At 45.9% G+C, this 27,869-nt stretch overlaps 2 protein-coding genes across 2 annotated transcripts in view; one reads left to right on the top strand and one right to left on the bottom strand.

Annotated features, from left to right (window-relative positions):
* BCL2L13 (BCL2 like 13) overlaps nt 1-4,615 on the top strand; it is a 44,905-nt gene extending 40,290 nt beyond the window's left edge. Inside the window, exon 8 of the mRNA XM_080364093.1 lies at nt 11-4,615. Within this exon, the coding sequence (XP_080220219.1) occupies nt 11-121 (111 nt within the window). The 3' untranslated portion in view covers nt 122-4,615. The remainder of the gene's footprint in view (nt 1-10) is intronic.
* Nucleotides 4,616-4,857: 242 nt separating this feature from the next.
* BID (BH3 interacting domain death agonist) lies at nt 4,858-27,849 on the bottom strand. Its single transcript, XM_080349393.1, has 8 exons — nt 27,829-27,849; nt 22,446-22,516; nt 14,392-14,508; nt 12,733-12,801; nt 10,310-10,514; nt 8,884-9,029; nt 7,017-7,220; nt 4,858-5,725 (listed from the first exon to the last, which is right to left on the bottom strand). Exons 4-8 carry the CDS (start codon nt 12,739-12,741, stop codon nt 5,714-5,716), a joined length of 576 nt encoding a protein of 191 aa, XP_080205519.1. The 5' UTR covers nt 12,742-12,801; nt 14,392-14,508; nt 22,446-22,516; nt 27,829-27,849; the 3' UTR covers nt 4,858-5,713.
* Nucleotides 27,850-27,869: the final 20 nt, after the last annotated feature.

Below are 27,869 nucleotides of genomic sequence, written 5' to 3'. Positions count from 1 at the left end.
CATCTTCCAGTGCACGCTTCTGTATCCCTGTCCCTGCGGCAGCTCCGTGGGCAAGACCTGCGGCTTTCCAGGCAAGAGTACTGAGGCATCTCTGAGGGTCTGTGCTGACACCAAGGCTTAGACCAGGTGGAGGTAGGTGAGAGGGAGCTCGGGAAAATGTAAAAATGGAAATGTGGGCTTACAGGAAGCTTACTCTTTGTGAAGCACAAAGACAAGGTACTTTATTTCTGAGTAACCTTATCTAGGGTATGTCTCCTAATGAGCCTGTTTTTTTAAGTGATCTGAGAACCAAGAGACTTTAGCACATTCTCTATTTTATTATATTCTTGCTACATTTTCCTATCCCACCCATATCACAGGATGCTGGGAAGTCACTAAGAACCTGGCAGGTTATGAGGATTTTTGTTTGTTTGTTTAAGCTTTTTGAGAGTGGATTTTTTAGAAAACAACTTGGATTTTGAACTTTGTGTGTGATGTTGAATACTGAGAGGAAGGATTGTCATGTATGTAGTGCTGCTGCGGACTGAACTCAGGAGCTCTGGAGTTCTGGACTTAACTGTGGATCATCGATTGTTCTTTTTCCGAATACAAAAGGTAACAGGTTGGCCTTAACAGAAAAAAAAAAAAACACCTTTATCATGTTACAAAATGGAGTTATTTTTTTATTTGCCATTTCCTGGTGCCCTGCTTGTCCTCTCATTGCTGTGCTGTGTGCCCAGAACATGTCTCTGGGACCTCCTCACACCATGGGCTCTCTGGTGTCTGCCTTCCCACGGGCGCGGTTCCCTCTCCCGGCACCTCACAGGAGCTTCCTTCACACGGAGAAGTGTCTTTATGCTCCTTTTGTCACAGATGTGCACTAACAGTTACAGCTCTGCGTCGTGTGTCAGAATAGCATTTTATTGCTATGGTCTGTGAGGGTACCTGGTTGTTCCTGTATGACAAGGGCTGCTTTTCTGCCCAGTAAGATCCCCCAGCTGTAACAATGCAGTGGGTTACACAGAAGTACCCACATGCACTCTGAAGCTGAGGTGGATAATTTTTGTGACATTCTGGATAACTTGTGCACAAAGAGGGGCAGGGGAGGAGGACAGCTGGCTGGTTTTTAGCTCTTCTCTGTATGTGGTTGTGTCAGTAGTGCAGGAGATGGGTACAGAATAGACAAGAATAAATCCAAGCTGGCTGGGGACCAAGTCCCTGGCTTGGCACAAGGAGCCCTGTGGGGCATTAACTAAAAAGTATGTTCTTCCACACGCAGCAGTGAGAGGGTGGCAGCAGTAGTAAGGAAAACAAATTACTTTGTTTTGTTAAGTATTTTCATGGTGGAGTGGAAGCCTTGTGTTTGGTGTTGCTACATTTAATGGAGTATCAGCTGCACCCTGTGTTTTGGTTGCTTGGTCCCTTTATGTGTCTCATTTGATGGTCTTATGGATTTGACAAGTCCACAAGAATTTGTACCCTCTTCTCCCCCACCCCACTGATAACGCATTTAGAAAATGTACCGTATGCGTCTCTTTCCTCTGGGAACACTCCATTAGCTAAAAAGGTCAGCTATGGGCTTGAATTCTACAGTTTGAAGTCCAGTGGTGAGAGCTAGGACAGCCCTGTGGACGTCACCAAAGGGTGGGTCAGCTCAGATGACAGTGTTTTTACAGACCTGAGTGCCAGGCTGCTTGCTCTGTTATAGGTGTGAATTAGAAAATGGAAGGGTGTTTACCTATATCTTCAAGTATATTAAAAGTAATCATAAACTGCAGGGTCTAATTACCCCAACCTGTGTGATGTTCTCTCTCTTTAGTGGATGTCTTGCAGCTGGCAGAGGAAAGGTGGTAGCTATATATATTTTCAAAAGGGCATATAGAATTACTCTCACTTGTGTTGCTTATCCCCTTCCCAAAAGTGCCTCAATATCTGTCCTCGAGTGGCCTGTACCTTAATAAAATATCTACCTTAGACCCAAACTTTCTTCACTTTATCCTTGTCTACAGCACACCCTAAAGCTGAGATGCTAAAACAGCAGAGGACTGGATCTACAAAAAAGGGTTAAATACTTAAAAGAACTGCAGTGGGTAGCATGCTAAATCAGGAGCTGTCAAGGAAAAGGCTTTCAAGATAAGGTGCAACTTAAATTTCAGTTGTGCTTAACTCTAGCCTGTGCTCACGGGGGTGAGCAAATGATCCTGGAACCGCAACAGGCTGAAAGCAAAGACTGAAACCCAGAATCCCTTTGTTGCACAGCTCTCACTGCCTCTTGCAGCAGTAGGCTGTGGAAGAGCCTGGTCTCCTGCGTCCCCCAAACATCACAAGATCCAGGCTAGGGAGCTGTAGTGGGCACAGTAGGGCCAAGCTGTCCACCTAGAGCAAAATCAGAGTATTACTGGGCATGCACAGAGAGGCAGCTTGAAAAACTTCAGGTTTTGATTCTCATCAGCCTGGGTAGATGCTGAGTAGGGGTTCTCAAGGGGATAATCTGGCTGATAAAAAATACTGAAAAGAACTTAGATCTACAATACTTGATCGGGCGCAATGAAACAAGCTAGAGCTAAGAAAGCTAAACTTCTGCAGCATTCTGTCCATTCAGTCACACTGCTGCCTGCTCCAGGTACTGACCAGTTGCTACCAGCGTGGAGCCAGGCAAAGCAGCGTGTGTTCTCGGTCTAGTATTGCACCCAGTTCTAGACATGAGGTTTAACTTCTGGCTGGAGGTGAAGTGCCTGTTGCTGTGGTGGTTGCAGTTTGTTTCTTTCCTAACCTGCCTTCTGAAGAGCAACTGGGCTACTCCAAGAATCCATCCTTGCTGTTTGTGAGGGCTTTTCATCCTGTTTGCAAGGGGGGCTCTGCTGAGGGACCTGCAGCTCAAGGGCTGGGTGGCAGCTGTAGAGCTGAGTGCTCTTGTACGTGGCAAGTTCTGGTGCCAGAATAGTTTCCTTCCTTTTCCCATCGCTCTGACCACAGCTGGGCTAACATTTGGACTGTATTTTTACAGTAATCAATGCTTTCTAATGGTCACAAATGAAAAAAATTCCACATTTGTACTGAACAAAGGAGGTTCTGAAGTTTGTTCTTTTTTTCATTGTAATGATTGTATTAGACAAAATAAGCTGAGGTCATAAACCTTCCCTACATTTTATTTCACCTACAGCACTGTGGCAGTACTAACAAAGCCCTATTAAGGTAGATCTTGCTATTTTAGCTTAAAAAAAACCAAGTAGAAGTGCTTCTGGCAGCATAGACTCCCATTCACTGAACTGAATCAAGTTCATGCTACAGAATTTAAATGTAATTACTAGATTCTTTTGCTGTGAAGTATGGGAGGGGGTGTGTGTGGAGGGGTGAACACAGCCCGAGCTGCCATGCCTGGTGGAGCCCACATCTGCAGTAGAATGTGTCCTTCCAGACATGAAATATACTGAAGGTCAACGGGAGCAAACACAACAGTAGTGTTGACTCCAGGAGGTTACACAGCAGGAGAAGGTTTCCCAGTGAAACCTGGAGGGGTGAGGCACATTAACTCCCCTCCCTAGTGAAGGGAGCTGTGGAGAACTTCAATTCGGCTTGGTCAGTTTCATTTCAGCTCTGGGAAGGTTACAAGAATAGTACTGCTTTGACTCTATGTATTGTCTGTGCTTCAAAGTGCAAACTCTGTGTTGCCATAAAAAAAGGGATGGGGGTGTTGTTGGCCACTGGTAGAGCTAGCTCTCAGGCCCCTGCAGTGCAGGGACAGCAGAGCTAACTCTAGGCACAGGTACTCACTCATTTTGTGTCTCCTGAAGCAAACTCCTGCCCGTTGTACTTGGCTGGGAAAGAGAAGTGCACCCTCTTGGAAGGGGTCAGCTGTAGTGTTACCAATACATCACAAAGCCACTCAACCTTATCACTTTCTTTTTCCTCCTACTTCAAGCTGACCCTCTCTCAGTCTCTTAGGCTGATTTGCTTCCTCCCAGCTAGAGGGCTGTGGCTATGCTGGAGAAGTGGGGGAACTAGAGTTGGCTTCCAGTGGAAGCTGCTTTTGATCTCCCTGCAGTATCTGCAGGGAAGGGAAAGAACACAGCTGATTTGGACAGAAAAAGCTGCAGAGGATGCATCTTACTGCTACACCTTTAGGGGGTTTCCCCCCATTTTTAACCTGGGTTATAAGCTTATCTTCAAGTGCAGAGCAAAAACCCACTCAGACCAAAAGAATGCCACTTGATTTGTTAAGTAGCGAAGACTAATGGGACTGAGTGAAGCATGTATGTTAGGGGATATCTTCTACTAGGCTTCTGCTGGGTGTAAGCAGATGGTGAAGGACTTGCAGGGATTTTAGATTCTGTTCTCAAGAGGCCTACCCAGGGGAAGAGACCCTGACTGGTCCTCAAGTCACCCATTATCCAAGGAACTGGTTATTGTTCCTTTGAATATGCAAGTGCAGCCCACTTGGGGAAAACTGTCTAAAGCTTCTTGTGCCATTTGGTTAATAACAGTGTTTCCACCTTAAAAAAAAAAGAGTTCTTTCCAGCTTCATTGTTCCATATTCAGTTGAAGTGATGGGGTATGTACATTTTTTCCCCTCTGCTAATAGGACACTGCTGTAAGACCATGCCCCCAGGTTGCACTTTAATAAATGGTACAGTTTTCAAAAGCAATGTGTAGACTACTTCTGTGCTTCTCCCTCCCCCTCACTCAGTGCAGCCCCCCCAAATCTTGCTTATGTTTATCCCTGTTGCTGCTGCATCATAAGCAGTAGTAAATTAAAGAAATGCCATAAGAACTTGCACAAAAAACTGATAACAACAACAAAATCCCAGTGGAAACTGTATTGCCATGAGAACTGACTTTTATTTAAGTTAAAAATATTTACATAGTTTTGAAGCTTCTGAAGGCAGCTGGATCACAGCTGAAGTCTTTGCCACATACAGGTATGTATCAAAGAACCTGAGTTCAAGTTTGTTGAGCCTGAGATGTACCTGCAGTATTCTAACAGCTGCTGTGTAGTCTTCCTGATCCAAAGCTGATACAGTATCTTGCTATAGAGAAGGAGGTAAGAGCTTACACACTTTTCCTCAAGCATATCCAGGTTGTGTTCCCTTGAAAGAATTAGCCCTGTACCTACTCTTGTGCTATTTCTTTGAGTTTATAATTCAATTTTATTTTTCAAGCAAGCAGAGGTTTACAGCAATTGATACCAAAGCATCTTTAGCGTTCTGGGGCCAAACACCCCTGGCACCTTTAGAGTTGGTCCCTCTTGCTGCCAGCTTCCTTCTAAAATGGAAGTGATTTTTTCCCCCTCAACACTGGCTGGTGGATCAGCACAGATCACCAACATTCTCCAGCCTGAGGCCTTCCTGGGAACAACTAACACCTAGTATGGCTCAGCTGCAGCACTGGGAAGGGAATAACAAGCAAAATGCTCCAGCTGATTAGAAAAAAAATGAAAATAGCGAGTTCCTTAAAGGGAGAAAAACAAAACAAAACCGAACACAAAAACACACAACAGAAAAAGCTTGTAAAATGAGAGCAGCAGGCACTATTCCTTACAGGCACTGGCAGAGCTGGCACACAGCTCACTCTACTTCCACTGCTATGCTAGTCTACAGAAGCCTATCTATGAAGCTCTGCTTTCCCTTTCACAGCTGTATCTCAGAAGTTAAAAGCAGAAAAAGTGATTTGCATACATCAAGAAAAGTAAAAAATCTCCAGGAATGCAGGTTCTCCAGAGGGAGGGCTGGAGGTCTCACCCACGCAGCTGGAGGGAGAGAAACAGAACCAGAGTCAGCAGCAGCAGAGCCATCCCAGTGCCTGCCCACCCCCTGCCCAAGGAGCACAAACAGCAGCAGCAGCCACTGCACGTCCCCAGTGCTACCAGCCGTGCTATGACTGCCACCTGCTGTGCTGCACACCTGCCATTTCCCCTCAGCACCCCCCTTTTCTGTGCAGGGGGAACAGCTCTATCCCCCCACTAATGCTACAACACTGGGGTGGGCAGCCAGCCAGCAGCCCTTTGGCCACCCTCCCTGCACCTTGAAGCAGCGCTGCATGCAGCACCAGAGGGCCCATGTGTCTGACACTAGGGACTGGTTTCTGTGCTAAGCTGGGCTTAGTCATGCTGCCCAGTGACATGGTGCCTTGCTGCCTAGCAAGGAGCAGGGCTGCTGTGCAAGGTGGCTGCCTCAGCTGGTGACACAGGGCACGCCAGGCTCCTCCTCAGGTTGTTGCTGATGGCAAGGCTGTGGCACAGGGGTGTCCCACAGACTGGCAGCACCCCACAGCTGGGCTGCCGCTGTTGCACAGGGCAGCGGGATCACATCCCTGACCGCTCTCAAATCTCATTCCTAATGAGTACTTGCATATGTATGCTTGTGTCTGTGTGTGCACACAGCCTCAGAGGGTATTTCTTCCTCATCCTTCCCCTGACAGGTTAGCTCCTGCAGCCAAATGCCCCAGCCTCTCCCCTGGCCTGACTGCTGGCTGTTTAGTCTCTACACCTCTGCTCCAGCAGAGAACAAGAACAGAGCTGCCATTTCCTATCTGACCATTTCTCATAGCTCCTCTGCTGGCACCGTTTCTCACAGCAATTCCTTTCTTCTTCCAGTTCTGCCAAGCTCTGAGGAGCCTGGGCAGACAACAGCAGAGACCTCAGGCCCAAGACATCTGGGAAACACAGCCACAGTTCAGGTTGGGCTTTTCTTCTCTTAAGGGCATGATTAACCCTAGTCTTACCAGTAGACCTCTCCAGAAAGACTGCAGGAAGCAGAGGAACAATCAAATATTTCTCTGCCCTACAGAATAATGCACTCTGTTCACTGGCTTCTGTGAGAGCGGGGCAAGCAGAAGCTGTCACATGTCCCCCTTAAGCCTCCCTCCCTCAGCACATCAAGCTTCAGAGGGACTGGCATTCCCTTCTGGCCAAACCTCCAGAGCACTACAGAGAAACCAGCAGCCACAGGCAGCTCAGAGCTAGGCCACCCCTCCAGGAACAACTTAGGCCAGCTAAGAGCCTGGCCATGACTCACACCAAGCTGTTCAACAGCACTCACCATTCTGACAATGTAGTTGTGGAGATGCTGGTTGATGTAGTTCACAGTGGTCCTGAAGACACGCGGTAGAAGGGAAGGCACTGTATTCACAATTTTTTTAGTTAAGACCATTGCTAGCACCAACGTAGCCTTCTCCTGTTCCATGTCTGGGGGCATGGCATGCACAAGCCCGTCCACTGCCTCTGACATGTGCCGGGTTATCGCCTGTACAGAAGACAGAGAGAGATCTCAGTGCAACACAAAGGGGTCTCAGCACAGCCTGCCAGTGCTCTGCTGGTCACTGATGTGCTTGTTCCAACACCTCACAGAATGCTGCTCCTCTTCCTTCCCAGCACAGCAGCCTGCCTGTTACACACCCTGGATGGCAATAAAGATCACTATTCCCTGAGCTCAGCTGCTCACCCAAGACAAAAAGAGAGGGAGACAATACACATACCCCTGGAAAATTTAGATAGCACCTTACACACTCAGGGTACAACAGTGCCCCTCCTCCCCAAGGTTTGCACCTAACCTGCTAAGTCCTGAAATGGCACAGGAACCCTGGAGCTCCCAGGAAAGGGCAAACCACCTTAAACACCATGAAGATCAGAGGTGCAAGCTTCAGTGAGGACTGGCAAAAAGGCAAAGTGAGTTTCAGAGAAAAACCTTCAGATAGGCAGAAGCTAGAGAAGGTGTCCAAGTGTGGAACAAACACTGCCTTGCTCCCAAGGTCAGTAGAAGATCAGTTTCCCAAGAGGGACAATGTTCATACACACACACTAAGGTACACTACTAATGTGAAAATCAAGGTCCCCCAGTCAGCAGTTAAGTGTGTGTCAGCCTCATTGAAGGTTAAAAGGTTAGGCAATAAATTTGAAGGCCTGAAACTTAACTGAGAGGAGAACAAGACAGCAGGAGCAGGGAATGGTCAGACTGGAATCAGTCTGTGCAGATGAATACAACTTAGAAAAAACCCACATCACACAAAAAAAAAAAACCCAAACATTTAAGTCATTAAATCCAGCCTTTTCAGCAAGAAAGTGGACCCTCAATTCAAAGACAGCATTAGCTTGAGAAGCATTGGAAACTTCATCACAGGCAGAGAAAGCAAGAAAGCCACAGTTATCTTGAAGATGCCAAAAAGGCTCTGTGGAAGCAAAGGGTGGCTTTTGATCCAGATATGGATGCAACCCTTAAAAAGAAAACAGAGGGATGTCTAATGCAAGGGACTTTAAACTCTACTTCCTTGCAAAGCAAGGATGGGAGAGTGACTGCATCAAAGAAGTGGAGATGCCACCTAGAGGGACTTTCTCAACAGGTCAACCAAAACACACCAATACTCTCAAAACCAAGAGGCTACCAGCTGAACAATTATGGTACTAGAACAGGGTCTCACTTCTTGCTGTCTCTTCAGTGTTCAGTAATACAAACAAGTCAAGCTTGTGGCACTAGCACTGCTCGATTTTTACCCTCATGATGAGCAGCAGGCATACAGAACTCAACACCAAGGTTCAAAGGTCTTAAGGACAAATACTAAGGCTTAACCAGACAGCTGATTTTCAAAGGTAAGCCATTGGGCTAACAAGAAGAGGACAAAGTGCCTCTGAAAGTCAGTCCATCTCCACAGCTACCTCAATTTCACAATCTGCAGAAAGGAGACGGAGCCCAAGGAACCTAATTTGCAGAGCAGTGGCTGCCACAGAATACAGCATCACCTCTCTCATAACTCTTCAAAGGTCAGTGTTTGGGCTGAGTTTTAAGATTGTAATAATTAATGCATCAAACTAGCAAAGATACAGATATTGCAAGCTTGCCGCTTCCAAGCCACAGCAGGAAGGATGCCCAACATTTAAAAGGGGAACAGCTAGTCAGGTTGCTCTTCACTCACCTCTCCAGGCAAATTCTCATTCAGAAACTGCTGTACTAGATCATTTACTAGTCTTGTTTGGATTTCTTTATCAAACTGGTCTCCAATCTCAGCGAGCTGAGCAGCAATGAGCCGGACAACTTCTTCATCTACCTGAGGTTCAAACACTGCCAACACACACAGAAGGATTTAATTCACAGGTTGTAGTCAGACTAGGTTCAGTGCAGGTAAGGTGACCCAGAGCATTTTGCTCATCTCCATTATCAGCCTCCTTCCTACCCACCCCTCATCATAGTGCAGTTCATGACAGCTTTATGCAACTCCCTTTTGTGCACTCAACTCATTTACCAGACAGTGTGCAAACAGGTTTTTATCTGTAGTTTAAGTAAACTGCAGCCTCACCCTGTCCAAAAAGCATTACAAGGGCGGTCAGAACATCCACAACCAAAATTTGTACAGGACAGCTACAGCCAGCACCTTGCCTTGAGAGAAGGAGTCAGAGAGTGTGCATGATTTTTTTTGGCAACTGTCAGGACCAGTCTCTTAAGCAGAATCTAAAGCACCTCATCAAATCACAGAATACTTAGGGCTAGAAGGGGCCTTCAAAGGTCATCTAGTCCAAGCCCCCTGCCATGAGCAGGGACTTCTTCAGATTGCTCAGAGCCTTATCTAACCTCACCTTGAATATCCCCAGGGATGGGGCATCTACGACCCCTCTAAGCAACCTGTGCCAGTGTTTCACCACCCTCATTGTAAGAAATTTCTTCCTTATATCTAGTCTGAATCTATTGTACTTCAGTTTAAAAACCATTACCCCTTGTCCTATCTCCTTCTGGCAAAGCTTCCTAATGTCAGTCAGGCCACAACACCTACACAGATTTGTATGAGGAAATGTTATTTACTGTAGTGGTTCCTCCTCACCTTGTTTAGGGTTGAGGTCAGTGTGCCAGCTGACACATCCTGGGCAAGGGGCAATAGCCATCCTGCAGATGGCTGGTGAAGCAGCAATTGTACCAGAGACCATTTGAGGAACAGCTTCTATCACGCTTGTAGAACAGAAAGGGATTTGCTCAGTACCAGAACAAGAGCTGTTCCAAAATCCTAGCCCAGGTACTGGTACTCCCCAAGGAACAGTGTGAGGCTTAACCGCTTAATGTCACACTTCTTGAGGACAGCAATTATTCATACCAGCTCTGTGGCCCTTATGTGATTTGCTGCAGACAAAACCCCAGGGTGAGGGGTGCTCTAGAAATCCATGGGGAGATGAAGTGCTAAGCACTAGCTGTCATACTAAGCGTTAAAATCCCAACCAATGCCACTACCAGTCATACTGCAAATTTTCTCAGTGAAGAAAACATTGCTGCTCGTCTGTTTCAGAGGAGTAAAGATGGAAAAAGAACAATACCACCTTCAGAGAGGCATGTAGGATGGAGAAAAGAGCACTCACCTGGCTCCCCGTTCTGCAGCAAGTGGCCGCTTCTATTGCCATCAGTCTGAAGTTCCATCTCATCATCATAGCAGTACTTGCTTTGCGGGACAAACACCATCTCCTGGCTTCGCAGGGAATGCAGTTGCTCTCTGAACGTGCAGTCAGGAGACACCTCGAGGAAGCTGAAGAGCAGCGCACTCTCCATCTGGACAGATCCATTGACCTTAAACATAAGAAAAATCACATGAAGCCCATGCCTAGAAGTCCCACTCAAAGTCTACACATATGCTGCTTTCTAACCCTGAACACAATTTCATTTGGGCATCCTGAACAGCATTAGCCAGAGAATCCAAAAGAATTCAGCAAATGCATAGTAACTCCCGATGTGTACGCACACAGAAGTGTCTGATGGTGAGTGACAGATGGCTCTGTCCTTACAAACCAATGGTAGAAACATCAGCTCACCTTCTGATCACCCTGATCAGAGCTCCTCTTTTCAAACAGATGTGTACACAGCACAAACCACCCAGCTCCCCTTATGCAGACATCTGGTTTTGGAAGGTTTCTACCCCTGTATTTGGGAACTGGGCATTCTACTTCCTGTGCCTAACAAAGCCAGAAGCTCCCTCTTTAAATGTAATCAGAGCATAGCAGTAACAAGGTGGGAAACAGAGATAACAGCATAAGCCTGCAAAAAACCCCAAGGTTCATGTTTCTTCACCCTCTTCAAAGGGATGTCAACTAGCTTCATAATGAAGCTGTTCAGGTCCCTCTAGAGAGCCAAGCATCTGCTCACAGGAATAGTGGCAATGAGATGGCAGATCATTGGTGTCTGGTGTCACCTACACGGGTAGATGGACCCCCAGTGAACAGGCACACGCTGCCCCCACAGCTGCACACCCTGCCCCTTCAAGCACAGCAGCACAGTGTCCTAATTAGTTGGGTTGAGGAAGTCCATGAGGCAGGCAGATCAGTATGAGCAAGAGGTTCCACTGGAACATGGGGCCTCATAACCAACTAAGGCCTCTGTAGAAAACCAGGAGACTGACCAATAATTTTAGTTAAGCCACTAAGAGAGCAGCATGTTGTGTAAGCACAGAAATAAAAGCGAGAAAAATCCTTATTCTGGTTTGCAGACTGTCTGACTATAAGATAAGAAAATTCTTAGACTTAATTGTAACCAAGGAGAAGAATCAAGGCTGAAATAGAATGGCTTCTCTTGCCAACTGCATAGGGAAATATGCAGCCAGGATCAAACTGATAACTGAAAGGAAGTTTCAGGTACCTTTTGGTGAGTGGAACCTTGTAAGGTCACCTGTATAGAATCATTTTGGTTGGAAGAGATCCTCAGGATCGAGTCCAACCATAACCTAACTCTGGCACTAAACCATGCCCCTAATAACCTCATCTATGCATCTTTTAAACACCTCCAGGGATGGTGACTCCACCACTTCCCTGGGCAGCCTGTTCCAATGCCTGACAACCCTTTCTGTGAATAATTTTTTCCTAATATCCAACCTAAACCCCCCAGCACAACTTGAGGCCATTTCCTCTTGTCCTATCACTTGTTACTTGGGAGAAGAGACCAAGAGACATAACCATATAAGTAATACAACACAGGACCCATATTGCATAAGCAACAGTAACAAAATTGGGAGAAATGCAGAAAAAGTAATTAAGGATGGGTTTTTTACTTGAGAGAAGGACTGGGCAGAGAAAGCGAGAAACAAATACAACAAAAAGGAGAGTTCAGAAATGGAAACAAATGGAAAATAAGGTATATGATCAAAGATCAACAGAAAGCACATCTTCCATGACCTGAGCATGGATGTTCACAGACAGCAGTAAAGCTCACCTGGTGATTCAAGCTCACTGGGACACCAGTAGTGATTCTATCCAACAAAAACCCACTGGACTAGTCATCAGGCTTATACTCAAAAGGCATGTGAAGGGGCAGAGCAAGGAGGGTTATAACTGTACTCTAACGCTAGGTGGGGTGAGGAGGACGAGAAACATTTTAGTAGCAGTTCAATGTAATTAAATAAGATTTAAGCATGATAAATAGTAGCTTAGTAGTTGTGATTAATGTTGCACAAAACAATGCAAAAAATGATCACAGTGGTGTGTCCATTAATTTGATTTATTAGTTTTAGTAGTTTGTAGCTTAATCAATAGAGATGGTAGCCTCTTAAATAGCTACATCTCCAGCCTGCAGTTTATAGAGGGCGTGTCACACCGCAAACAAAGTGGTTGCACCTATTTTTTGTCTCTGTTCACAGTGGAGAGGAGCAGCATCAGGGTCCCCATAGGAACTCTGAGGAAGATAAGGACACAAGCCAGCACTTTTTGAGGTTCATCCCCTTTGGGGTATCCAGGAACAAGTGCACAAGAGAACCACTGGTCACTATGAACCACTGACTTCAGTCATGTTTGAAACTCACCTGTTCCATGATGGATTCAGAGACACAGCAGCTCTTGTCTCCCTCTGCTTCACACCAGAACTCCTTGCCCTGCAAAAGAGTGAGGAAAAAAAAGGTGAAAGGAAAAAAAGCTTCCCATAAACCCACAACTTGCAGCAGTGCTCATGGGTCTGGCCACATTTCATAAAAAATGATGCTTAGTGAAGCTTATCCATGTTTCTGGGGAATGCTGCTGATCCATCACACACTGGCAGTCATACAAAAAGGCTGAGAAAACCACAACTCTCCCAGCAAGAAGGGCCCTATTCATGTGAATGAGGGGCATGAAACTCCTCCCTTCCAGATGTGTGGAAGGCAGTGGAGTGACACAACCTACTAATGGAGCTTTAAAGCCAAGAGGTGGTGCTGGGGCAGGGAGGGACAACCCTTCATAGTGCCAGAGGTTGGAATGGAAAGCAGTGTCATCACAGAGGAGTTCCTGAGCACATACTAAGGGCAGGTCAGCTGCTCAGGTCTGCGTGCACAGCAGCATTTTCTGCAGTGAAACACCCAGCTGACATTGCGACACATCTGCAGGACTTCCAAGTTCACCTCCCTCCTGCTTCCCCTATGCAGAGATACATGTGCACACTCAGGCTTATTTCAGTACTTTCCCAACAAATATCTAGGGACAGAGAAGGCTGGAACAAGCAAAGACTTCTAGTTACACAAGCACAACTCTGCCGGACCTCCAGGGAAGCGTGAATGGAAGATGGGAGAGAATAGGACCGAGGTCATGAGTGCCTCTGCCCACATGGTGCATGCTCAGGGCTGACAGCCCTCAGCCTGTCCTGCAGCTGGGCAGTGCCCAAGGGCTTTACCCAGAGGTACACAGGGAGGCCAGAGAGTGTGGTGCAGAGGGTGGCCTCCCTCACCCACAAAGGGGAGCTGGTAGGAACACAGCACTCCTCCTTCATCCAGCCAGATGGGTGGGTCAGACCAGCAGCCCAAATAGTCACATCTGGAAGTCACAGTGCAAGACGGGTGTGAGAGCAGCACAGCAGGTGCCAATAACACACAGCTACCAGCAAATGCCAAGGCAGGGAAGACAGGAATCTTCTCTATGAACCCAGCATCTGCTGCTTTAGATGGAACAGTCCCACAACTGCACACAGAAGTCTCTGGTGCAAGCTGGCTTCAACTAGTGATGAGCAGGGCCGGGCAGAAAGTGGGCACTACCTTCCCACCAGGGTAATAACCAGGCTGCTGCACAGGTACCTCCTGATCAACAACAGGGTGAAAGCACCAAGGACCCCGAACAGACAGCCTGCTAACCTGGGCTAGTGATAAACCATCCTATTTCATAGTGACAACCCCTCACAGCTGTGTTTTAAATAACTAAACATGCTGGTGGAAAAAAAGAAGTGGAAGTGAAAGCAAAAATGAATTCAAACTCTGAAGGAAACCACAGTAATAATTTCAAGAGACTGTGAATTTCCAAACTTTTCAAGGCTCTTAGTCCACATGACCAAAATACAATCTCAAATATGTCTAAAACACACAACAGCCCACAGCCACCTTAACCATGAGCTCTTTTTTCATTTAGTTGTTATATCAGACTAATACTTTCCTAGAAAACAGGCTTAGCCTTTGCTTGGCGTTTTTCTCTGTTCCATCCAAATCCCTATTGCCGATACTCACCTCTGCCCCAAGGGGTGTGCTGGCTGAGGAGAGTGTAGTCCTCACTGTTCTCTTCTTTGGAAGCTGACAGGGCTCTGACACAGGTCTGGGTGACCCTTTCTCCTGGGCTTGACTTTGCTGAAGGAGAGAGAGATGCTAATTCAGGCTGGAGAATTTGCGATTGAGTCCATGAGATTAAGAGGAAAGTGAGGATTTAGTGTTAAGTCTGTGGCAGGACCTTGCCTTTGGGTTAACTCTTCACGAGCTGTCCACATCAGCAGCATTTCCGTAGGCTAGGCAAAGCCTCAACTTGTACATGTTTTGTTTTTATATATATAACATTTATTTTCAACTCAAAGTAATTCACCTCACAACCAGGGTGTTCATGTTACAGCTAGTAAATAAACAGTGGCTGCCCTCTGATGCTAACTCCTGCTGAGTTAAACACCACTTGCTGAACCATCATGGCTTAGACCACAATAAGCCTGAAGCAGTATTGAGCTTCTGCTACCCATGTTCCATTTGAAACTTGCATTCATCACAGCAACCTTCTTGGGCTCTACCAGTATTGTCATCCCCACACAGCTCCAGCCTATGTCAAAAGCTTCATGTGGGACCCCAGCAGTACTCTACAGCTGATCAGATTAACCCATGCTGGCTAATTTGGGCTGGTAATAGCCAGCTGACTTCATAACACAAGTACAGGCTGAACAAACCTCCCCATCTTTCAAGGTGCAAGAAGTTGCACCATCCTCTGTTCACATCACACTACGTATATGGAGGGGCAGATGTTCTCCTGCAGTTCCGGCCAAAACATGACCCAGCACAAGCCAGAACAGCTGCAAGTTGCACACAGGTGTCTAGATGTGCTGGTGAAACTAACTGGGTAGCACCAAAGAGATTTCTCACTCACAAGAAACTTCACAGAAAAACTTGTTCCATTCAAACCCAGCCAAACTGCATTAGGATGACCTACTTCTTCTCATTGATAAGAATTCCAGTGTTTTATTTAGTCTGTTTATTGCCACCTGACTGTGCTCAACTTTCCCTGCAGCAATACACTGGAATCTTTCCCTGTGTGGGACATCAGTCTATTTATAGCAATTTTTTAAAGCAGTGTTTTTTCTTTGAAGAAAATAGTATAAGACAATAAAGACAATAAGACAATAAAACATCAGCCTGCAGATCAACCAAAGTATTCTTAGAGCAAGAGGATGGAATAGAAACAGAAGCCAAGGCATTTCCTTGGGGGTTTGTCACATGCCACATCTTTCCAAGGAAAGCTCAGAATGTGGCTTTAAAACCCAGATTCCCTACATTTTTTTTGTCACATTGTTTCTCACTGCCAGGAAACTCATTTTGCTTCTGTCCAAACATTCATGGAAGAGGCAACCAAAAAGAAATGGGCTATTGTCTTTTTCCACTCCCCGCTTTCAAAGAGGAGGCACAGACCGGTCTAGGAAAGAAAAGCAGCACACTGCTCCTTTCCCAAAACAGAATATGCAAGTAAGAGAGATCCATCTCTATTCTGGGCATGCCCATACAGCTAGACCCAGAAAGGCAGTGCATAGCAGCTTGACACAAGGCTCTGCAAGTGCATCATCCACACCCCTTTACTATGTTGACTAGAAGCTGTAAGAGGAACTTGAGCCTGTGTGCATGTTCCTCACATTAATTCCTGGAAATACACAGGAAAGGTGCCTGCCTATAGGTCTAAGCTGCATTTTGAAAGCACTTCAGCTTTTCAGAAAGAGGCAGAAGCTTACACACTGGTTATGGCACTATGGTCCTCTCCGGGCACTGGGTGCCCTGCACAGGTAAAACACCTGGAACAAGCACCTCAATGGAGACAGAAAGGGGCTGAGCAGCCTCTGCCTTGCCAAGGTACCTGCTGCACCCACAGATGTTAATGTGTGGGCAGGGGGAAGAGACCTACAATATATGGGGTTCTCACCTTCCCCTTGGGATCAGCTCAGCTCCATGTCAAGTTGGACACTGCTCAAGGCAAGTCTACACATAGAGACATTAAAAATAATCACTCATACCTGTTGCAAATTGCAAATTTGTCCACTCCTGTATATGAGCTGAGATAAGAGACAAACACACATACAAAAAAAACCAACAAACCACCATACTCCAAAGTACTTATATGGTATTAAAAAAAAAAATAATCAAGATAAGGAAGCTTGAAGATGATAATTTCATGAACTCTTCCCTGAATCAAAGAATCATTGCCCAGGCAAAGTCCCTGAGGGGTTCCAGCCCCCAGCTAATCAAGTTCAACTTGGGTGGCCAAAAGCACACCTGAGAACAGGAAAAAGGATTTATCTCACACCACAAACCGGCTCCCTGCCACCACCATACAGAGCCAGCTTCCTGTCTCTTTTAGTTAACTAGTAATTCCAGAAACCTCAAGTTTTAGATAATTACTTTGAATCATTGCAAGGGGTTTGGATAATCACAATGTTCCTACTGTGAAGTCAAATTCATTAATGGAATCTCAAAAAAAACCCAAACACACACACACACAAAAAACAAAAGCACAAAACCCCAAACAGTCAGATGTAATTATGCTGATGCATCTGAAGTTTTTAATGATAAAAACTTCAGAATCCTGGAGTTTTAGGTTCAGATTAAGACATTTTCTGGTAGATAAAAAAAGCTACCTTATATTTGGTGAAAACAATCTTTAGTTGGAAAAATTAGAAAATATCAGAATTATCAGAATTATCAGAATTATCAGAATTATCAGAATTATCAGAATTATCAGAATTATCAGAATTATCAGAATTATCAGAATTAGCACTGGCCACAGTTTTGCCAGAGAGAGACCAGTTGTAGGTCCTCCCTGCCATACTATTGCCACATAGTACATATTTGAAGAGCAATAAAGGCTACAAACACCACCTGGATTCAGATTAAAACTAAGTCATTTGCTAAGGCTGCTTTAGGGCTGCTGAAAGTCTTCATTTATGAATTTTACAGAATTATTATTTTTTTTAATTTAAATTTTAATACTTTTTCACACTCTCTATTCACTCACTAGACAAGCAAGCTTCATTTGTTAACAACAGCCTTTGAGAAACTGCTAGATCGGACACATTGAAGTGCTCAAGGGATAAGACTACAACCAGGTTTTTGTATCAGTTCTTTCCACCTTCCTCAGAAAAAAAAAATGGAGTAGGTATTTTAAACACAAGTTTAGAATCTTTAAATCAGCTCCAAAGAGTCAATGTGGGGCATGGTCATTCCAACTCAGTCCTGCATCCCAATACAATGTTAAGTAAATATAGTTATAGTCAGAGGAGCACATTTACCAGCCGCTTATCAGCACAGAACGATAGACAGACCTCATTCCACTCCCACGCATGCCGGCTTTTACAATAGAGAATTCTGTGGACACTTTCCCCAAAGAAAGTCTCCAAAGCTTCCCTGGAGGAAATCGCAAGTCTTTAGATAGGGCTTTGTACATCCTGAGGGATGGTACATACTGCTCTCCTCCTGCAACACAGGTCCTTCAGGTCTGCTGTCCCATCTTCCGTTTCTCCCTCTCATTCCCAAGTTGTATTAGTCTTTAAATCTTACAAGGTACTCAGCAGAGCAGCTGTTCCCAGCTGTGGCCCACCAATGAGGGGTGGCAACACTATAGCAAACAGTAGGCAAGGCTGGAATCTCCTCTCTGACTCCAGGTTTTAAGGAGTGAGGGCAGCACAAGTTTGTAGGGTGGAAAAGAGGGAGAGAACCCACAAGGCAATTTACATTCCATGGCTCTTCTTCCACCTGCACCTCCTCCTGTACCACTGAACTACCTTTTGCAGTTCTGGGAGGGTTAAGCCAAGGGAAAATTGTCATCCACTGTACAGCACCCTCTTCCCACAGCCTTTGCTTGGTTGTACCATCCCATCTCAGGAAAAGAATCAGCACTGGCCACAGTTGTGCCAGAGAGAGACCAGTGTAGGTCCTCCCTGCCATACTATTGCCACATAGTACATATTTGAAGAGCAAACACCGCAAGCTCCCAGGTGGGGAACTACACATAGAAACAGTACAGCTGCACAGCAGGCAAGGTTTCACCTACTCTAAAACCAGTGTGCAGTTCTGCTGTACCTCCAGGCACTCCAAGAATGTCACCAGCAGCACCCCACATGGGAGCAAGAGCCAGCCGGTTGCATATTGTTATCTGTTAGAGCAAAGGCATTACAGCTCATTTTCACCAGAGGCCACATCTGGAGTGTAGCAGCCCCCAGTAGTACTCAGTAGGAGTAGTCACATTTATACAGTCCTAAAATTACATTCGGTCCTTTGAAGGCAACCGCAAGGTTGATGTGGCCTCCAGTGAAAATGAGTTTAATACCCCGTGTTAGAGTGAACTCTTAATAGCTTTTAAGGCTGCCATAAACAGAACTAAGTCCCAGAATCCCTACAGCAGCAGTGCTAAAACACCCTGTGAATCTGTTTTCATCCCTTCTTCACACTTTCATTACGTCTTCAAGGCAGCTCAGAAGATAACCCACCACATGAACACTTGTGCTTACCATTGCTTTCCCTCAGATCCTTCACCCCTCCTCATTGCCCAGCCTGCAAGTTGCTCTTCTCAGCTGTATCAGACAGTGTCTGGTTATGAAAACACGCTCCTTCCAGCAGCAAAGCCACAGGCCTGTAGAACTAACTCTAACAACTTGTCTGGATTCTGAGACATGTCCCCTACAAACACCTGGACAGATGCTATCAATCAATAGACCTGTTGTGTGTGTTGTCAAGATACTTATCTTTGCATTAGGAGTGAATTACAGTCTTCAAAGCAGAAACTGCAACAAAGCATCAGTCACTGACAAGGAAAAAAACTTCCAACCTGTGTGCTGCTTTCTCTGCCTAGCAGCTAAAAGACAGGAACTATTTTTAGCAGTTGGGGTGACATCATCTTTGAAAGAAATTAAACACTGCCTATTTGTCTTGCAAGTAAACGTTTCATTGTTGAGCTGCAGACCTCTTCAAAGAATAACACATCATTTTACAGGTATGGAAACCAAGGCACTTAATGATGTAACCTGACATTTTAAATCTACTCATCAAGTCATAACTACTCAATCTCACCATCTTCCTGCAAACTTGCCACAGGCACAACTGCTTTATATAGTCAGCCATTACTGCAAAGTGAGGAAGAGAAACAGTGCTGCAGACTTCATAAGTTACTTATTTGAGGATACTCTAAGCTGTGCCAGACTGCTGCCCATGGCACCTCAAGTCATGACAGCGTAAGCAAATCCCATATAGTACAGCCTAAAGTCCCTAAAGGAATCCCCATCACCCTGCCACACAATTTCTAGCTCAAACCCAACAGGAACCAAAAAGCCCAGCTAGCAGCAGATCCCAGAGCTTTTCTTCATATTTAACTACAGAAGAAGCCTGACTACTCCCACAGCAGCTGCACATGCACTTCAGACTTTGCAAGGAGAGAACAGCCAGTAAAAGGGAAGATAACTTGTTGATCTGCAACACAGTGCTGAGATGAATAAATAGGAAGTTATCATAACCACAGAAAACTGTCCACGTCACTCTTCAGCCTGCAAAGGGTATGCCAGCCTGTAACCATGCTCGGAAGGCACCAAGACTTACTTTCATCTAAGACCCACTGTCCTCCTAAAGTAGAATTTGTCTCCAGGCTTCAGAAAGAAAAGTAGAGTGATTGGGGGAACAGAAACATTGCAATGCATTACTCGGGTGAGTGACAGGCTGAACAAGTCCTTTTGCGCACCTACAGGTTCATGTACATGCACTACCTTGAAAACAAAGCAATAGCTTGGTACCATCTGGGTAATGTCAAAGCTATTGTCTTGGAGTTTCTTAGGACTTTCCCCCACCATAGGGAACACAGCTTCCAAACTACTGGCATTTTCCATGCATTTGCCTCCAAGGGAAGATACAACATCAACAGCTTCATTTCGCAAGTGTCAAAACTGACAAGGCATGAGCAGAATACCTTGAGATGCCAGCAAGTCTGTGGCCCAGCACCGGACAGACCCCATCCCCCAGTCACTTCTGATTTATTTGCTGTGCTTTTAGGAAAGACATGCTGTTTATCAGGAACCACTAAACTGCTTAAATCCACTTCTCCCTACCACTCTCAAGCATGACTGCCGATTGCTTGAGGCTTTTGTCAGCTTTTGTTTCTCCTCTTTTCAGCTTCAGACTGCATCCTCCTCTAAGATGTGAATAATGCCACTACCAATCACTCCAGCAATGACAGAATAGCAGTATGCTCATAACACATTTGATGCAAAAATACATTGAAACATGCTGAATTCTTCCTGCTCCTAACAGTTTCAGTGTATTATTTGTTTTCCAGCATTCAGTGGCATTGAAACTTTAAGTGGAACACGAAGACCCAACACCAATGGATGCTTGTTCAACTACCTCCTTAGCTGGGGCATTTTTACCTTTGCTTCTTTATGCTGCCTTAGTACAACATGAACATCTCAGCCTGGACACTAGGTACTCTAAGCTGTGTATTCTGACTTAGAAATACAGTGCACAGTTTGTTTGACGGGGGCTTTATTTTCCTTTCTGAAATAAAAGCTTGATTAGAGACAATTCCAAAAAGAAGGCTTCAATTGGCCTTTTTGTTAGAGATTTCAGCTCCCCAAGGTCTGTTGCTGTTTCATATTATTCTTCATGACGACATGAATTGCAGCAATCTTCTGGTCATCAGGGCAGTACTTTGACTTCTTAAAAAAAAAATCCAGCTTCCTCAGGAACCTTCATTTTAACTTGGCTCAAACGGCCCTCTTGCCCAGACCCTGTGCAGCACATCAAAGAGTAAGAAGGCACACTGCCATATTACTAATTCTCTTTAAAAAGAGGTAGGCAGGAACTTTTGATTACTGTGGTTTCTTTATCAGATCAGTGATGGAGGCAGCACAACACCACCGTTCAGTGTTCTTTGGAAGTCAGCCTACAGATAGGGCTGGGCTGAAATGAGTCAGCAGAAAGCCTGCAGCTGCAACTGCCCCAAAGCTTGGAGCTGGGATTTGGATTCAGCTGGCTAGAGCTGGGCTCAAATGCAATTTGCACATCTCCATATTTTGGGTATGGCCACACCTAAGAGGAAGGGGCAAGATTCAGATCTTGACTGCCACAGTGTAGGTAGTATTTTGGATCTGGGACTGAGCTTAGTTTTTTCCCCTCTGGTGTTGAACACCTCCAGTCAGGTAAGCCTGCCCTGCATTTCACCTCCTCATAAATGTTAAGAAAACACTTCTACCTTTCCTAAGGACCTGGCAGGAAGAAGTAGAGTAAACCCCAATGAAAAGACACTATCGCCCTCATTAAGACACTGGTCTTTATCAGGTTAGCTTCATGTGCACAAGTCCTACTATATCAGCCCAGCAGCTGCAACACAACCCTGCAATAATGTCACTGAGTATATTCAAATTGTTCTTACTCTTTCCCTCTTGGAAATGACTGGAAAACAGGAAAGACTAAGGAACCACAGTTCCAGTCTTCTGACATGACAAAGGAAGAAGAGACAGACCAAGAGCAGTAAGCTCCTCAGTAATGTCAATAAGTGGTAGGCACTGGAACAAACTCCAGCTGTCACTGCTGATGTGCAAGTGACAGCGTCAAGCCAGAAATGTGAGATTTGCTTCCAGATTTAGAAGATGCCTGTGCTGGGGCACCAGCACTGGACACTTGTGTTCTGGCAGGCTTTTACAGTCGAGGAGGACAGTCTTTCTTATCACTTGGCAACAGTGCCTCTGACAGATGCAGGTGCCACCTGGACAGGCTCTGCCAAGAACTGCCAACCAAAAGACCTCAGAAAGCAGGCCAGGATACAATAACTGTTGTGCCACCTAGATGACAAGAACATCTGATCCACCAGTCAAAATCAGGAATGCCGCTTCATATTGCAACTTAGATGCATTTCACAGTTGATACCAAAAGTACAGAGGAATGTGAACCTGTTTTCCTTTGCCTGACTGGCAAGTTAGGCAAGCAAAGTAGGAAACTGATTTTTAAAAAAAGGTTTGTATGGACACAGGTGGCCACTAACAGTAGCACTCTTTGCCTTTGGTTACCTTCAGGCCATGTGACTAGACAAGAAATCCTCTTCCAGACTTGTAAGTACCAGGAATATCTGCACTGCTTTCTGAAAAAAAAAAAAAAGAAAAAAAGCAGAAGCTATAAAGATGCTCACAATGCAGAAGTTCAAATACAGGATCAGCATGGCTCATTTGAGAATACGTGGCCAAGGAACCATCATAGGAGAAACTGATCAAGGCTCCCTGCTTAGTTATAACAAGTGTGGTGACCCAACAGCCAGGATGGCACTCACGAAGCTGCCAAGCAACAGCTCAGCGCACAGGACAATTAACTTCCAAGAGGATTTTTTACAGCTGGTACTCCAAAGGAATTTCAGTGGAGCCTGTTCACCTTATCACACTCAGAACATTCACTATAAAGGAAAGAAAGCGTTTATGGAAGAAGAGGTACAAAGACTAATCTTCACAGCTGCCTGCTTACCTGCCCTGAAAGCGTATACAACCCTGTCTCAATATTCAACAGCTTTTCAAGGATATGAAAATTAATTTTAAATGGGCTTCCTTACTCCTAAACATCAAGTGTATCCTAGCTATAAACATCTCTTATGAAACAGCCAGGTACCAGTACAGACAACCAGAGAGACAATCCTCAGAAAGAAAGCCTAACACTGGTCCTTTGATTACACTGAATGCACTGGCCCTTAGGAGAACTCTCTCCCGTAGTGTTGCAATTACAACCTCCTGCTCCTGCCACAATAATTAAACTGATGAAGCCAATGAAAAAAAAAAACAAAACAAAACAAAAATCATTTTGAAGGATCTTAAGACAGGAGCCCAGACATCCTCAAGAACCTCAAAAAGGAAGCTGTGCATCAAACCAGACAACCATACAGCATTCATAGCCCTGATCAAAGCCTTTTGACAGCAGCACCTCAAACATCGTCAGCATTAAAAATAAAAAGCATCACCTCTTTTAAGCACCTTTAATATAACAATACACAGCTAAGAAAATATTCTCTTTCAAGGTAACACAGCAGGTGCCATCTGGAAACCATGACAGCAGAATTGCAGAACATCTGCCTCCAGGAGCACACATTTCCTACCGCCCAGGGAAACGCATGCAGTTACATGAGAGAGATGCCTCAGCACACTGAATCCACCTGCCACACAATACTGCTCCAGGCTCTCTAGCTGTAGACCCAAAAGCACAGTGAAAAAGTGTTGATTTTACCATGAGAAAACACATGACTGTGCATGAAATAATGCAAACTAGTTCACTTTCAGTTTTAAGCTAGGAGGAAATACAAGTTAATGTTGACTCTGAGGAAGTGAATATAAAACCAAAATACAGCAACCAGCTGATCTAAGTGGATTTGTTTCGTATGGCTGTTAATGTAAGCGTGTAACAACAATTACACCCACCTACCAGGAGTTTCACTGACCAAGGAACATATTTTCCCCTTTAAAGCAGATGAAAGAAATAGCCCAATACATTAGAGAGACCTGGCCACTGCCCATTCAGCATAAACCACAGCAATGACACACTAGAAACTGTCCAAAGGTCACAGCATTTTATCAGGAAATACAGCAGGGTCACAGATACTTAAAAATTCACTCACACGTGCAGTGAGTGACTGAGCACACAGTCGGATTCCCTTGCTCATACCTTCAGTGAAGCTGAATAAAAACTCAGATTTTAAAGAAAAGTGGTGAGCAAAATACTAGGGTGGGAGTTTAAAACCACAATGACACTGTCCTCTCTGGTGACAAAGAGCAGTATTCCAAGGATGTATTGAGGTGTACATCCCTTTCTTTGCATTCACCAGCAAAACCAGTCCAACCAAAGCCCACCACGGCCAGGAAGCACTGTTACCTCCAAGCAGTGCCATATCGCTGCAAAGAGATAGGGAAGCCAGCAGATAGGATCCAAAACAGAAGTTTCTAAGTGCCCAAGGCAGTGCTAACAATGCTCTAAGACATGGTGCTACTGAAAGGGATGGGCCTGAAGGCTTCTTAGAGCAGACATCGCAATGAAGGGTGCACAAGAGACATCAACACACTACTATGCTTTACACTTGAGCAATTGCTTCAAAAATCACACACAAAGCAACACATGCCACCTCATCCAGGTATAAGGAGATGCCTAATGCACACCACTGGTAACTACAGAGGTTCCACTACAGAAGGTTCACTTCCAATATAGTTGAGGTAACAGCAAGATGTCAGGACATCATTCACTACAGACTTCTGGTACAAATCAAGGCAATCACAGAAGCTTAACAGATTGCTTTCAACTGCAAAGAACAAGATTGGACACACTGACTTCCAACATTTGTTTTTACATTTTAACCCCCCAAGCAGCGGAGAAAGCCATCCCTACCAGCCAGCAGCGGCGGAGAAAGCCATCCATCTCCCAGGCTGATTCCCCTACCCCCTACTGCTTGTTAGTTCATACACAGCAGCCGCTTTATCAAGGAGCCAACAGCTCCCAGCTGTTCCTCCACAGTTATGCCAGCAGGCTTTGCACAGAGCACATAAACCTGTTAACAGTTACTATATACCTGCTCTTCATTCAATGGGCCATAAGGAAAGAAATAACTTTAAGCACTAGGCCACTCCAAGGAGATCTCCAAAGGTGGCAGTCACTAAATTTATCTATTACAGAAAAAATGTTTTCATTTTATTATAGAAAAAAACATTTGATCTGCCAGTGCCTCAGACTCCTGCTGAGTGTGGATGGCTCCTATCATTCCTGCTACACAGGAAAAACACAATACACGGAAACAATATGGCACAAAAATGACCTGAGGTGAGTGCTCAGTGAATACACCCCCCTCCTTGCAGCCTTCCTTAATTATATATCACAGCTCTTACTGTTTTGGGAGCTAACAGAAATCAAAAGCCACACTGACCACATTTACAGTGCCCTCATATTATACAAAGGTACAGTGTGGGCATGGTGGGTGCACATACACCTATTTCCCAAGAGCAGAGACTCCAGGCTGGCACGGGCAGCACTGGCGGAGCGCAGCACGGAGTTCTGCTGAGGGTGCCAAGTGAGAACCGAGCTGAACTCACTGTCCCAGCTGAATGAATGCCAGCTGGCCTACTCTGGCTGTAAGAAATAGGGAAGGCAGGAAACCAACAAAACCATTTGATCAAAAAAGTCAGTCTTATTTTTTCTTCCTAAATTCAGCAGATGTCACCAAAGGCAAAGAAGGAGCAGCCAAATAAGGGGGAATTCCACACCAACCTTTCTTAGTACAGTGCAGCCTACCCAGAAGACTTACAGTCAGATGTTACACTCAGCACCTACACAAGTTTTTTGTCTCAGCTGATCCCTAATCCCTTCCAAATTGTTACTTGTAACAACAGACAAGAGACCTAGAAGAGAGGGCAGGAAAATGGGCAAGGGATAGGTTGCAGAAATTCAAACAAAGTGCTAGAATGCTTCTTTTCATACAATGCATTTCCCCCACTACTTTTGTATAACACCATTGGCACAGAGGAGATCACAAAGACGAGGTGCTGCAAAGCTAAAAAACCGACTCTGAACAGTGTCAAGCTTGTTAGGTAAAGAAGTTGCCAAGAGAGAAAAACCACACAAAAATACCCCCTTCTTTTTAATTAATACCTTTTAAGATGTTATACTTCCACAGGCAGGTGAAAAAAAGAGTTTCAGTTTGACTAGTGACAAAACATTAGAGCAGAACACCACTCTTCCCCATAACTGGACTTTTGCAAAAAGTCCTTTATAAAAAAAAAAAAAAAAAAACAAACTAGACATCTTAAATATAATTTCCTGTTGGGGAACCACCTTGCTCATTCCTCCACCAAACTTTTTAACCATTCTGAAAAGATAATGAACCAAGTATATCCTACAAAAAGATTTTGGCACAGATACACCCCCAGGAAGCCTCAAGAGTCTCCAGCTTCTCCTGAAGTAAACATAGACTTTCTGGATTAAGATTTTTAAAGATTTAAGATCCTGTACCTTAGGATTTTATTAAAGCTATAAAATGTTGTGATAAAAAACAAAAAAAAGGACAAGAACCTCCTCAAACCCACCAGTTTCAAAACCGCTGTTACTCCAAGGTACAGAGGCCATCACCCAACCACATGCATGGGAGAAACACCTTTCTAGGGAATGGGACCTGCTCACTCAGTTCCTTTCCACTTCGCACACTACTCAGCATCCTGCTCCAGCCTCCAGTCACCCCAAACTAAACAGTGTGCGCTGGGTCACAGGAACGCAAGCATTGCTTGCAGGGAACGAACAGGCAGCCACAGGCACCTACAGCTCCGTGGAAGGCACAGAAACTGGAGAAAAGCCCACTGAATCGGCACATCTGTATCAATCGCCAGGCTTTCTGAGAAGTCATATCGCTATTATTAGAAATCCCTTCTTGCCTCACTGTCTTGCTGTAGCCGCCGCTCCCACATCCTTCTGTTAAGGGAAAGCTGAGGCAGCCATGGATCCCCCTGGAGCTGCTGCAACAGGATTAACTTACCACTGTAAGGCAAAAGCCCCGCCAGCGTGAAAACTTGCACCACAGACTGAGCACAACATACTGGACTTTACCAAGGACCAAGCCAAGAGAGGCTTTTTACGGTTTATGAGTGAAAGTGAGGGCGGTCTGCAACAGACGCAGAGGAAAGGGGGCAGAGAGCGCCCTGATTTCGGCGGGGGAAGCAGAAAACCGGCCATCAGGAAGCTCGGCCACAGCACGGGCGGGGAGCCGAATGGAGACCCGAGGGAGCGCGCACCGAGACGGGGCCGGCCGGACACCCGGAGCGCAGGGAGCTACACAGAAGAAGAAGAAGAAAATAAAATAACCAAACCGCTTAAGAGCAAGGTCGGACTCGGCAGGCGACAGGGAAACGGAGGAGCTGCAGAGTCCGCAGCATCAGTAAGAGAAGGCTGAAGCCCGACGCAGCTCTGCACGGGGTCACGGAGCGGTCACTTCAGCGCGGCAGACTGAGGAGCCGCCAGAAACAAGGCGGTAAGTCAGGTGCTGAGGCTCCCGAGGCGGTGGCGCCGCCGGGCCTGGATCCTCCGCCGGCCCGGAGCAGTGGGCCCGCCCCACCGCGGCAGGCCCGGCACCTGCCCAGCTCCCCAGGGCGGGGGACGCACGGCATCCAGGTCTCGGGGGGATCGGAGCGGGTCCGGACCACCGGGGGGCACCGCGATGCTCACCCCGCCGGCTTCCCGCCCCGTCCTCTCCCAAGCTCGGGCAGGCAGCGGCGCGATCCCTCCCCTTACCCCGCAGAGGTAAAAAGAAGCGGCAGGAGCGGCCGCGAACGGCAGCGCTGGCCCCGCGGAGCCCACCCCAGAGCGCCGCGGCCCCGCCGAGCCCACCCCAGAGCGCCGCGGCCCCGCCGAGCCGCTCCGGGCGCCAGGCGGGCGGTACTCACTCACCCAGAGACGCGCGGGCCCCGGCGGCGCGGCGAGATCTGCGG

The sequence above is a fragment of the Nesoenas mayeri genome (genome assembly GCF_963082525.1).
Source record: "Nesoenas mayeri genome assembly, chromosome: 1".
NCBI classification, from domain to species: Eukaryota; Metazoa; Chordata; class Aves; order Columbiformes; family Columbidae; genus Nesoenas; species Nesoenas mayeri.
Note: the sequence above shows the minus strand (reverse complement) of the source record. Positions and strands in the feature narration are given on the sequence as shown.